We start from the raw sequence: 13489 nt of genomic DNA, 5'->3' as shown, positions 1-13489 counted from the left end.
CAAATTTATTATTTCAAACTTCGTAGCCCTTCGTATGATTCAGTACCCATGAAGTAGCCCGCAGTTTCAAAAAGGTTGGTGACCCCTGGGCTAGAACATCCTTATATTTTTTTCTCTTCACGACTGGGCTGGATTTAACCATCTGGGGGCCAGATGCGGCCCGCATGTTTGACACCCCTGCTCTAAGTAATTTCTTTACTTTTTCAGAGGTGATGTCTCCAAAGATGAGCACCTTCCAGGATAGTGAATTGAGCCCCGAGTTGCAAAATGCCATGACACAGCCCCGGCAGGAGGTGAAAGCTCAGCGAGTTCGCACCCTCAGCAAAGACTATGAGGAGACCACAGCAGGAGGAGGTGGAGGACCGCCTAAGAAGGAAGCACGGACTATGAGGCAGCAGAGCAGCCAGGGCAGCACCTCCTCCCACAGAGGCAGTGTGTCCTCCCAAGGGAAACACCGTCATTCCCATTCCCACTCCCAGCCTGCACCACCCTATACACCGCCTCATACGCCGACCAAGACCAGGACTTCCTCGTCCTCGTCCACGTCCTCTGTTCAAAGCACTGCTTCCCCACAGCCTAAATCCAAGCCATCTCAAGAGTTGATCCAGGAGGAGCGCCCTCAGGCACCGCGCTCACACCCCCCACAGTCTCCAACCCATCGCGGAGCACCGTGTCAGCTCCCCCAACAACAGCAGCACTCTCAAATCCAGTTGGAGCAGCAGCACCACCCACAGGCAATGGATGTTAGGGAGACCCAGCAGGCTCAGGTCCCACTTCTCTGTTTACCACCAGAGGCGGAACTGGCAGAGGAAGAGGACGCAGATCCCTCGCTTCTCCAGAAGAAACGTGCACACAGCCTCAACAGACACGCCGTTTCAGATGGGGAGTGTGATGAAAGGCCCAACAGGGAGGAAAGGGAAGCAGAAACACCTGGAGGTCAGGGCCCACCTGTCATGAGACCGGAAGGCGGCAAATATGCAACCGTGACTCACCGCGTCAGCCGAAGCCACTCTGTCCGCAACCAGGACAAGGGAGGCAACCGCAACCACACGCAGACCTTTGCCCTGCGCCAGAAGAAAAAAGGTCCCCCTCCACCGCCGCCCAAACGCTCCAGCTCCGCCATCTCCAGCTCCAGCTCCAACCTGACGGAAGCTAACACGCAGCTGCAGACGCTAACCACCACCGGCGGAATGTTGGACGTGCCTTACCACCAGCAGCGCAGGGCCAGCGATCTGGGAGTGTCTGTGGAGGCCACCGCCGTGGAGACCACCAGCATGGGCAGTGTAAGGAGCATAGCTGCCATGCTGGAGATGTCCTCCATAGGGGGCGGAGCTAAAGGCATGGCCCTGCAAAAGAACTTCCTCCAGGTAACTAACAGCTACTTCCTCCATCAAAGACAGGGGTGCCCACATCCAGTCCTTGAGGGCCAGTGTCCTACATACTGTTCAACAGACCTGCCAATGAAGCTCCTTATTGGCTAACCTCACCTGATTCAGGTAATCTTCAGGGAGTTTTCTGGAAAACCAGCAATAAGCGGGTTTCCCTTGAGGCCTGGATTTGGGCAAAGACCTTGGTGGTGTTTGGGTTTAGCCTTCAAACACAGTCAGTGAAGTCTTCGGTTGGTGCATACTAGACCTAGAAGTTTAAAACAAAATGAATGATGGGCAACAGGAAAATGATGGTATTTTGGAGATTTTTATAAAGCTGAAAAAATGCTAGTGATTTATGGCTTAAGTCGTGCAATCACTTATTGCTGATAGAGTATCTGTAACCTACTTGTTGAAATCAATCAGCTGCTGGTTTTCTGGTGTATTACCCAGGTGGGAAAAACACGCGATGCCATTGGTCTGGATGGAGAGGTGGTGAACCGACGGCGGACCATCAGCGGCCCGGTTACAGAGCTAGTCGAGGCTGCAAGGCGCGAACAGCCAGCCCCCTCAGACTTACTCCCCATCTCCAACCTAACTGAATCCTCCCCTCCCCTGCCGTCACCTCACTATACGTCCTCAACGCAACCTAATTCAGGCGGCAGCAGCAGTTCATCAGAAAACCTACCATTTGCTGAGGAGGGAAGCCTGACGATTCGCCGCCAAGGACGAGAAGAAGGAGAAGGACAGGTAGATATCTATTTCTAAATATACATCTGCGTCTGTCTGTAGCCTCTTTTCAATGTCTATGTTTGAATGCTATCAAACATTTTGCTAGGTACCTAGCAGGGATGTCCCGATAAGGTTTTTTGGGCCCAATCCAGTTTAGAGTCCTTTGATTTTGAGTATCTACGTTCTAATATAATACTTTTAAAACGTGAACAAATTTAATAAACACATCAATTTTTTTCCTATTTTTCTTTTATTAAACCTTTTTTATCATTTAACACTTAAACAGAGCACTTTTGTGAAATAGCTTTAACAATCTAGTAAAAATAGTAAAACTATTATCTAGAAAAATTAGATGACAATTAATCTTGTGAGAAAGTTTGGGGACTGTAACTTTAGTGTAGAACTATTGAGCATTTTTGATCAGGTGTAATTCATAAAGTCAATAAAAATTCCAAAAAATAATGATTACATTATTTTATCTTTGTTGTAGCATAAATATGATGAATATTCCTGACTAACTCATGTCGATGGAGCCATTTATTAGTTCTGGTTGCTATTGAGAGAATATTGGAATTTGTTATTTTAACCTCTTAAAAATACGAAAATACCTTTGCAAGGTTGTTGTCAGTTAAAAACTTTTTAAAAGAGTTATTGATCCTTTAAGTCTGAATCTGTGAATGTCTTGCTATCGTAGCTTCGCTTAGTTTATCTTATCTTAGCTTATCTTATCTTAGCTTAGCTTAGCTTAGCTTCATTTAGCTTAGCTTAGTTTAGCGTAATTTAGCTTATCTAAATTTAGCTTAGGTTAATTTAGCTTACTTTAGCTTAGCTTATCTTAATTTAGCTTAACTTAATTTAGCATAATTTATCCTAGCTTAACATAGCATAGCTGATATTAGCTTAGCTTAATTTAGCTTATCTTATTTTAGCTTAGCTTAGCTTAACTCAGCTTAGCTTACCTTAGCCTATCTTAATTTAGCTTGTCTTAATTTAGATTATCTTATTTTATCTTAACTTAGCTTAGTTTAGTTTAGCTTAGCTTTGCTAATCTTAGCTGAACTGTTTTGTGTGCCTCCTGCTCAAACTGGTGCCGTAATAACCTGTTGATTATATACAGACTTCTAGCTGACTATTTGTATGGAATAATACGCTTCAAATTTAAAGCACTGATCGTGATTAGAATGAATTAAATATCCAATGCTGATCGGGAAACAACATTGAATTTCCGATCGAGTCATCAACTATGTGATTGGGCCTGATTTTTGATGGGATTAAATCGTGACACCCCTAGTACCTAGTCAAGACCTAGTCTCTGTTTCATGCAATCTAACTGTGTTTTACACGTAGATTTGCAGTCTACGCTCTTTGTATTGTAACAAGTAGTTTGTAGCATCTATCTTTATCTGTCTAGTCTTCAATATCTCTGCTGCAAAAAGTCTGTTATCTATGCTTTCTTGTCTGCACTTTTTACGCTACCGCTGCCATCTATTAGCCGTATGCTTACTACTCAGCATAAACGCTTTGTGCTGTCAATGTTTTGCATTTAAGCTACTCTATGACTGATGTCAAACCTGCGTTTTATGTGCTAGTTTGTCAGCAACTGCTGTGCTTGAACGTTATCTAGCCTGCAAGCGCTACGCTAGCTTATTAACATTGTCTAATTTATGCTAACTGTGTATCTAGTTTAAGCTATCTTGTCTGTCAAGTTTATACTAACTCTATCTAGTTTTCATCACAGTCTATCTAGTTTATGCTAATTGTCTATCTAGTCTGCTTTGTCTTATATTTTCTAGTTACAAGTTCAGATATAAACTAAAGCTAAAATACTATGTTTGCTCAGCTTTGCTGTGATTTCCGTTTGTCTTTTTAAATGTTTTGACTGTTTGTGCTGCAATGACCTCTTATCATGAATGTATGAATTTTCCGTTAGTGTGTATTTTGTGTATGCCTGCAGGGTGACGGCGATGGCCCCCAGAGGGACGCCGGACACACCCCGGAGGACAGAGTGGAATCGACAGCTACCCTCAAACGAAGGCCGCGCAGCTCCAAGTCCCACCCCAACGGCTCAGACTTCATCCTCCAAGAATCCTCTACCGTCAAACGACGACCCAAAAGTCGAGACAAAGAACCTGAGGGCTACACAGACCTGTCTGCTGCCAACGGGGAGCCCGTCAGCACCGTCCAGCCTAAAACTACCCAGCCAGTTCCCTATCAAAACGGTACAGCCACAGTGAAACGCTGTCAGCCGTCTGATGCCGTAGTGTCAGAGCCACAACCCCAGAATCATCCACAGCAAGGGACGACTAACACCCCCCACAGAGACAGTGTGGACCATGGAGCTCCAACTGCAAATGAAGGAGGTCCTTTAAGAAAGCCAAAGCCTCCAGTCTCCCCAAAGCCTGTTGTTGCACAGATAAAGAGACAAGGCACCCAACAGAACACCCAACAGGCCGTCCCCAACAAGAAGATCCCACTGCCAGGCCCTGGAACGCCTGGAAGTCCAGGTACTGACAGTCAAAGAGTGTTCCTGTGCACAGTTCATAGAGCCAGTATGGGAGGTTTTAGCATCCTTATGGGGTTTAATCACTATAGCGCTGATGTAAAAAAGACCTTTCAGATATTAGGTCAGAGAAGTTGTGGGACAGAGTTAGAATTTGATTAATTTTTTCTAAGAGAAGAGATTTGAAATCTTTTGAGTCTTATAAATCTGTGTCAAATGTTGGTTACTGATGGGATTTTTAGAGCAAATCTATCAAAAACAGCCTGATAAAGTCTTAGTCACATGCACTAGTATGGGAATTGACCTGATATGGATGCTGGGGGTTTTTGGATTGTCCGGGCAAAGGGCGATTAGTCGAATAATCGACGACTAATTGACTATTAAAATAGTCAACAACCAATTTAATAGTCGATAAGTTGTTACTTTATAATATATGGAGTCAGAGTGTAGTAAAGTTGAAAGTTATAATGGAATTATGCTAGCTTTATGGACTATTTTAGTGTTTATTATAAGGTTTTTTTGGCTATTTTATAGTTTAGCTAATATTTCAGCTAAATGCTAGCTGTTTTGGCTAACGTAGGCTTTTTTAAAATTTTTTGGCTAGTTTGGCATTTAGCTAATGTTTTAGCTAGGGATGTCTCGATCCGATCACGTGATCGGAAATCGGGCCCGATCACGTGGTTGATGACTTGTTCAAAATCGGACTTTGTCCCCGATCAAAATCGGATATTTCATTTATTCTTATTATGATCAGCGCTTTATATTTCAATCTTATTATTCCGGATAAACAGCAGCAGCTCAAGCAGGACGCTAACATAAACAACTCAGTCAAGCTAGCTAGTTGATCATAGATTCTTTAATAGTTAGAATCCCCCTATTTTCCATTGGCTGATTGGTGGTGCAGTCAGTTAGTGTGCATGACTCTTTACGGAGAGTACACCGGTTTGAGCCCCAGCTAGAAATTCCTAATTTTAGATCCTGCAGGGGGCGCCAAACATCACAAGCTTGAAATGTTTCTGTTTTTTTTCTCTTTTGTCTTCTTTCCCGCAGTGGAAGGAAAGAAGATTCCTCCCCCTGTTTCGCCCAAACCAGCGCCCCCGCCCACAGCTCCCAAACCAGCCAAACTCATCCACTCCATGACCAGCCCCTCGTCCCCCACCACGGCTTCTGTTCCTGTCAAGCAGCACTCTGTAGTGGCCCGACAGACCAGTTCGCCCCCCACGTTCCCACCGTCCAACACTCCCAGTCCCCCGAACGCCAAACCAACGAGTCCTTCGCCCCAAAGCCCCCACACGCCCCAAACGCCCACTACCCCACAGACGCCACTGACTCCCGCCACTCCCAGCCCTACCCCTCCTCCTGTCAAACCGCCCCGCTCCTCCATTGGGGGGGTGTCAGTAGACAGTGGGATTGCAGGGGGCGCCTTCATGCCTCACGCCAACACCACCGCCGAGTTTGGCGTGGATTCTTTGGTGCATCAGAAGCTGGAGGAGACGAGCGCATCCCTGGCTGCCGCTCTGCAGGCTGTGGAGGACAAGATCCTACGTCAGGAGGAGTAAGGAGCATAGTTTAGATGGGTTTGGAGGGGTTTCGTGAACTTTGATTTCATCATTTAATCTGTAACATTGTTTTAAACAAACCAACCAATCACAGGGCCTGATCCGCTCAAGGTTTGTTTATGTAAAATCCTGTTCAAACTCAACAGGGTGCTCAAAAAATGTCATTTTTGAACTAGACCTTGTGGGTTATTGTAGTTAAGTAGTGAACACAATCCTTTGGGTGAGTTTGATACACCTGTAAAATGGTTGTTTATGTTAGAACACAAAAACAATGAGAAGTTGATGGAAGATGATCACATGACGGCTACATAATAGTTTATCAAACTATTATTATAATCACACACGTCAAAATTTAATCGCAGTACTACAGTTTTTTGATAAGGCATATTTGTATTTGTGTGATGATGTAAACTCTGGCTTAAGTCATACTTAAGTTTCCTAAGAAGCTGTAAACTTGACTTGAGGCTCCACCTCAAAGCCCTGAAAATTGAAGATCTATTATAGATTGTCATTATGCCACGGCTTTTGTCGTCATGCTTAGTCATTTGTTGTCATGCTTCAGCTTTGGTCATTTTGCTTCGGCTTCTGTCGTCGTGTTGTGGCTTTTGTCATCATGCATTGGCTTCTCACGTCGTGTTTCAGCTTTTGACTTCGTGCTTCGGCTTTTGTCGTCGTGCTTCCCCTTTTGTCGTTGTGTTGTCGGCATTTGTTGTCGTGCTTCGGCTTTTAGTAGTAGTATGTTTTTTATTTCATTTTCAAAGCACACAAAAGGAGTTTTACAATAATCTTGTTTTTTTTTAGACTCATGTTTAGGCTTTTGTCGTCATGCTTCGCCATCTTTCGTCGTGTTGTCGGCTTTTGATATCGTGCTTCAGCTTTTGTTGTTGTCCTTTACCTTTTCTCGTCATCCTCCCCTTTTTGTTGTCGTGTTGTCGGCTTTTGTCATCATGCTTCAGCTTTTGTCATCATGCTTCGGCTTTTGTTGTTGTGCTTTGGCTTTTGTCCTCATGTTTAGGCTTTTTTCGTCATGCTTCGGCTTCTTTCGTCGTGTTGTCGGCTTTTGACATCGTGCTTCAGCATTTGTTGTTGTGCTTCGGCTTTTTTTCGTTGTGCTTCCCCTTTTGTCGTCATCCTTCCCCTTTTGTCGATGTGTTGTTGGCTTTTGTTGTCATGCTTCGGCCTTTGTCCTCATGTTTAGGCTTTTGTTGTCATGCTTTGGCTTCTTTCGTCATGTTGTCGGCTTTTGACGTCGTGCTTCGGCTTTCGTTGTCGTGCTTTGACTTTTGTCTTCGTCCTTCCCCTTTTTTTGTCGTGTTGTTGTCTTTTGTCATCATGCTTCGGCTTCTGTTGTCGTGCTTCGGCTTTCATCATCATGCTTCAGCTTTTGTCGTCATGCTTCGGTTTTCGTCGTCATGCTTCAGCTTTTGTCATTGTGTCACCGTAAAAAATACCCTCACTAGAAATAAGTCAAATACTCAAAAAATATGAAAGATTTTTTTAAACAATCAAAAAAATCCACCCTTTGGGCTAAGAGATGTCTTTTTGTCATTTTAAGGAAAATTCAAGTCACTAAGATATATTTTCTCAAACTAAGACTGTTTTGGGGTTAAAAAACTTTCTTGATTAAATTGTTTTCCTCTCAGTACATAGAAGACATTTTTCTTGAATCAGAAGTCTTGATAGTTTCTTAGGATTCAGTTTGGCTGTGTTAGGACAGCGTCAGGAACCTCAGACTCATTCATGCTGAGGCTCTTCCAATGTCTCCTGTCTTCTCCTGTCTCTGACGTCTCCTCCTCTCTGTCTTTGGATGCAGCTCGGTGGCGGAGCAGAAAACCACGGTGAGCATCCTGGACGACATCGGCAGCATGTTTGACGACCTGGCCGATCAGCTGGACGCCATGTTGGAGTAACGGGAACAGCTTTTCGTTCCCTTGAGGCGACCGCCCCAGGAGAGACTCGGCGGCACGACGGGCAGCATGCTTCTCCATCTCCCTGCCTCCTCATCCTCCTCTCTCCGCCAAACTCCGCCCCTCTCTGTGCTCCAACTGCCATCCATCCACTCGTCTCCAGAAGACCTGCTCCTTTCCTCCTCTCATTCTCTGGCTCTCACAGAGAAAAGGAGCAAAAAAAAACAAAAAGAGAGGAGGTGCTAAAAGAGAGAATAAAAGGACCAAAAGACTTATGAGGAGAGAACAGGAAAAATAAGAGATGGAGACGAGGAGCAGCCCAAAACCAATCAGACTCTTCAGGAGAAAAAACACTGATTGAAAAACTCACTATGTGATGAATCATAGTGTGGGTCTGTGTACATTCTAAGCATGGAGAGTTTATATCTACTGAAAAGTCCTGCATTAGCACAGTAATATATGATATATATATACATATATATATACATCTCTAGCTCTTGGTTTGATGTCCTGGTTCTGTGTGGAATGGTGACCTCTGGTGTTGTGATGATGTAAATGACTTGATGGAATCTTTTTTTTTTTTTTTTTTATCTGTGACCAAAATGAGAATCTTGAGTTCCAAAAGGATTGGTGTGTGTGTGTGCGTGTGTGTGCGTGCGTGGGTGTGTGTGTGTGTGTGCGTGTGTAGCCGGTGTGGATGAGAACTCGTGGAAATTCAGGATTGGATTCAGTTTCTTGTATTGGAAGAATCTCTAAACCCATCATCTTTACCATCTTGTACACACGGAAGAAGCACAATGACTCGTGCACACACATGCACACACACACGCACACACACGCACACACACACACACATGCACACACACAGCATTCACAGTAAGAACTGTGGTAGGTTACAGAAATCGACTGTATCTGAGAACTGGACAAGGTGACTCCTCCCACCTGTCGTTCCAAACGGGAAGCAGCTGTTACTCAGTCATTCTGTTTGTCAGAATAAACATTCTCGATCATTCTCCGTTCCTTCTAATCCTCCTTTTTCTTGATATTTTTACTTTATTTCAAGTTATAAACTGACCAATCAGATGCAAGTATGGGGTCTCACGTTGAACATTTGGATGACAGATTTCAAGTGAAAGGGGTGTGGCCTTCCAACAAGTTCACTCTAGATTGGCGAGAGTGGTTGCCATAGAAACGTCGACTCGGACCAATCACTGCATACTAACATCGTCTGGCTCCAACATGGCGGCTTCCATATTGCAAAAAAAAAAAGAAAAAACTTTATTTCGCAACTATTTTCTATGGGTGACATCACACTCACTCAGTCCAGTTCTCATGTACAGTCAGTGTTTACAGTCTGAGGGTCAGAAAGCAGATAAAGGCGGTGAATGTTACAGTCAATAAAGACAGAAAAAAATAAACTTTTTCTTGATGTTTGTGAACAAAAGGCCACTGAGGATGAAAACCGCTCAGTAGATATTCTAAAGATCATTTCCAGAGCAGGGATTAAATTCCTAAAACGTTTACTTTAATCTCAAAATGGTGAAAAAAGTCAGATTTTTTTTTTATTTATTACGAACAGAGTTGTTGCTGATTTAAACCTTTTTTCCTGGTTATTTTAACATCACGTCCTGATTCTGATCTGATTTAGCTCAGAAATTCAAAGTTTTTTTTCTCATCAGAATTCAATTTTCCTTCGTTTTTTCTCTGGTTTGAACTTTTGTTTTTTCATTAATCTGTCCTGAGTTTATTTTTTATCTTATAAAAATGATAAAAGAAAAAAGAGTTATAAAATAATCTGAGTTCTGATACAATTCTGAAAACATTTAGTTTTAAAACTTACTCTTAAATAGTTGGATTTTTTTCCCGTATTGCCCAGAGTTGTGACTTCATCTTTAGAATTCAGATTTCTCTTAACCCAGATTTCTGTCTCTAAATGCAGAATTACTTTATAATTCTTTGAGTTCAATCTTTGAATGATGACAAACTTTTTTTTTTGTTTTTTTCCCTCTAACCATCTTCCATAATTCATGTGCATGGAAAGCAGTTTGATGCATTTTCTTTGTGGGATTTAAAAAAAAAAAGTTCATCCAAACAATATATTAATGATGGAAAATAAGAAATATTAAAGCCACGTCTCTGTTTCTGAAGGATCTTATGTTTGCACACATGAGCAGTTGAAGTGTTTCTCCTGGTTTTTTAGTTTTATTTTTTAATTTGTCATTGTTTTCTGAAGGGCTTCAGCATATCTTTATCATATCTGACACTTCCCATCATGAGGTCAGGCTGCTCCAGACTCGTTCGTGAGTCAGAGGCTTCATAAACAGATCACTGCAGGAAGCTTCAGGCTCCAGAGTCAGGAAGTGACTTAAACAGATGAAAGGATGATCCGGTCTGGTTAAGCCTCTCCTGACGTGACCATAAGCAGAACGGTGAAGCCTAACGTCATGTTAGAGACTCATCCTGTCCAGTTTTCATCGCAATAAAAATGGCAGCGTTTCTCTAAGGTTCAAATCCGATTTGACAGTTTCTGATAAAAAATGTGGAGCTTAAAACCAGATTTTATACAAGACATTAGTTGTGCAGCTTTGGAGTGTGCTTGGTTTGTGTTTGTTCACATGTTCACCAACCTTCTAATATCCCAAACCAAGGAAGAAAACTCAGAACATTTAACAATGAGTTAGCATTCATCATACCTTTCCTCCTTCATCCAAGCTCCAACATCTGACTGCAAAAAGTCTTCAGAAAACGTGAGACATTCAAAGCTGGCAAAGATCATTTCACTTCCACACGTCAACAAACTGCAGCTTTCCAGCTGAACCATGAATCTGGACAAGCGTTCATCTTAGTATTTTATTTTCTCTACTTTAAATAATCACCGTTTTCGGGAATTGCTGACTAAAAAGTTGACCGAATTAGAGGTCCTATTGAGCATCGTGATTCTTCCGCCGCCATGCTTGATGCTGGGAAACATGGTTCATCACGGTTGGGTTTAAACCTCCATTTTTGGGTTTCGGTTCGATAAATGATTTATGTTTTACTAAACAACCAACAAAAAATTCAGAAAAATCTTTTTTTTTTTAATTTGCTAAAAAGCAAGTTACAATTTAGTTGTCTGATAATATGCAATAAAACAATAAATAATACTTCTTAAATTTAGCACGTTTGACACTTTCAACAATTCATTTTCCCCACGATTTGGTTTTAAAGCAAGGACTGTGGCATCCTGGATGTTTATGATGGTGACACATCCCTTCATAGTCCAAAAAGTCAACGTTTTGGTGTCTTTAGTCAAACCCGCTTTCATAATCTGTCAGATTAGCTCTGCTTCTTGTCCTAATCTGGTTCTAACGTTTTAGACTCAGACAGTCTCTAATCATCTGTTCTTCATCAACTTACTGCACCAGGAATGACTCAGGTTTATTCCACTATTCTGTCTGTTCTTTGATGCTTTTTGGACTTGCACAATAAAACTTTGAAGTGGTCAATACAGTAAAAAAAGGTCAGGTGTTCAGAAAGTACTGTCCAGTCAGATCCACATAACGCTCAGGAGGTTTCAACAGCACATCCACAGAACGACGGGATTGCAAACGCACTCTCACCCCTGTTTTGTCATGACAATCTATCATCATTCTCATTGGCATCACCGTGGCAACCACAGGATGCTTCCATGAATGTTTCGCTCCGGCCACCAGAAAGGGAGAAAACTGAAAGTGGGGGTAGAGTTAGGAGTCATGGAGATCTGTGAAGCCTGGTGTTGTTCGGTTTGTTTTGTGTACTAAATGATAAGTTGGTGTAATGTTCCTGTATTTAATTAGCTTCAACCCGTTCAGAAAATAAAGGGTTTCACAGTCTTATTTGCAGCCAAGCGCCACATATATATCAATAAATAATAATTCAGAGCTTTGGTATTTAAATTCTGATCACATAGAGATTCTATATATATGGATATTTGCCAAAAGTAAAAATAAGAAGTGTATTTATGATGTGTTTGTTATCCTGAAGAGTATTTTTCAAGGTAAACAGATCTAATCTAGGTGTTGAATCAGTTGCTTCTCCTGCTTAAGTGGTCTAAGCTAAAGAGTCATTGTAGGATACCATGATGGAATATGTCATAGTGTTCTTTTTTTTTTTTTACTTTTCATATTTATTTCTCTGCCTACATGTGTCCAGGTGTGGCAATGTGTAAAACTTGTTGTTCACTTTAATGCTTTTATTTTGTATTGTTTGGATTCTTTTCTTTAAAATGTGCCTTGCTTTGTGATTTTGGCCTGACTTCAATACAGTAGATGGGTATGAACAAAAATGGCGGATCACTCTTTTTGTGTTTTGTGGTCTCACTGGATTTTTAGGTTTGCTGAGTCATGCTGACGTCCTGCTGGCTGACTTGGAGGATAACGCTTGAAAGAGGAAGATGCTGAAAAAAAATACCTTTACAAAAAATAAGTATACTTCAAGTATATGTTTAAAGTATATTTCCCCAAGTGCACTCATAAAGTATACTGGCAGTTAGTTTATAGAAAGTATACTTAAAGTAACCTTTCTGGAATACTATTAATTTACTGGCAATAAACTAAGTTTACTCTAAGTTTATAAAAGTTTATTAAAAGTAACCGTTCTGGTTTACTGTTAACTTACTGAGAAAAAGTTTTAAGTTTACAAAAGTACACTTTTAAGTATATCTAATGTAGCTTTTAAGGTTTGCTTTAGTTTATGAGTAATAAACTTCTACTGATTACTACATACAAATATATTTAATATAATGGAGATATCCCAAGAATACATCTACTCCACTTTTAATGCTATGAAAGAAAATACTTACGAACAAATGTGTATATTTAGACTTGCTGTATAATTCTAAGAATAATCAAAATATAACAAGTACCTAAAAAGCAAACTAAAAGTATGCTATCTTAAACTTACTTTTAAAAAGTACAAAACACGCTTGAGTATTCTTATTTTTGATAAGGGTAAAACAAAAGGAAAAATGATTTTTCTCTTATTTTTTCCTCAATTTGGGGAAAATAAAAACTAAGACCCCTTTTTTGGTTTAGGCTGGTTCAGGAGTCACATGTGGCTCTTTTACCTCTCAATGAGGGCTCTTGTTAAAATAAATGTCTTTATTTAATTAACTATAAAAGAAAACGTAAGTAAATAGCAAAGTAAAAAAAAAACGTAAACTTTATTCAATTCATTCTCAGTCATTGAAGAACGGTATGAATCATTAAATGAGGATCCTAACAACGGTAGCTTGTATGCCAAAAGTTATGTTTTCTATTTTTTATTTTTTTTTACAGCCGTTTTCTCTTCGTGTTTGTTTTATTCATGCCAAAAACACAATAGTTTATTTAAATGTATCATGTGTGATTAAAAACATAAATATGAATCAGTATGTTATTTTTTAAAGGTGAGTGAAGACTTTGCGGC

General features: G+C 41.1%; 1 protein-coding gene across 8 annotated transcripts in view; it reads left to right on the top strand.

Moving 5' to 3' along the window:
- caskin1 (CASK interacting protein 1) overlaps positions 1–13236 on the top strand; it is a 138161-nt gene extending 124925 nt beyond the window's left edge. For 7 of the 8 annotated variants that reach the window (XM_024261119.2, XM_024261124.2, XM_024261123.2 and 4 more), the window contains 5 exons: positions 208–1367; positions 1821–2117; positions 4030–4603; positions 5650–6154; positions 7972–13236. In XM_024261119.2, the coding sequence (XP_024116887.1) occupies positions 208–1367; positions 1821–2117; positions 4030–4603; positions 5650–6154; positions 7972–8068 (2633 nt within the window). In that variant the 3' untranslated portion in view covers positions 8069–13236. The remainder of the gene's footprint in view (positions 1–207; positions 1368–1820; positions 2118–4029; positions 4604–5649; positions 6155–7971) is intronic. The other variant, XM_024261120.2, reaches the window with a different exon arrangement.
- The last annotated feature ends 253 nt before the right edge of the window (positions 13237–13489 follow it).

The sequence above is a fragment of the Oryzias melastigma genome, linkage group LG8, assembly GCF_002922805.2.
Source record: "Oryzias melastigma strain HK-1 linkage group LG8, ASM292280v2, whole genome shotgun sequence".
Taxonomy (NCBI): Eukaryota; Metazoa; Chordata; class Actinopteri; order Beloniformes; family Adrianichthyidae; genus Oryzias; species Oryzias melastigma.
This window is presented reverse-complemented; position numbering and strand designations above follow the sequence as displayed.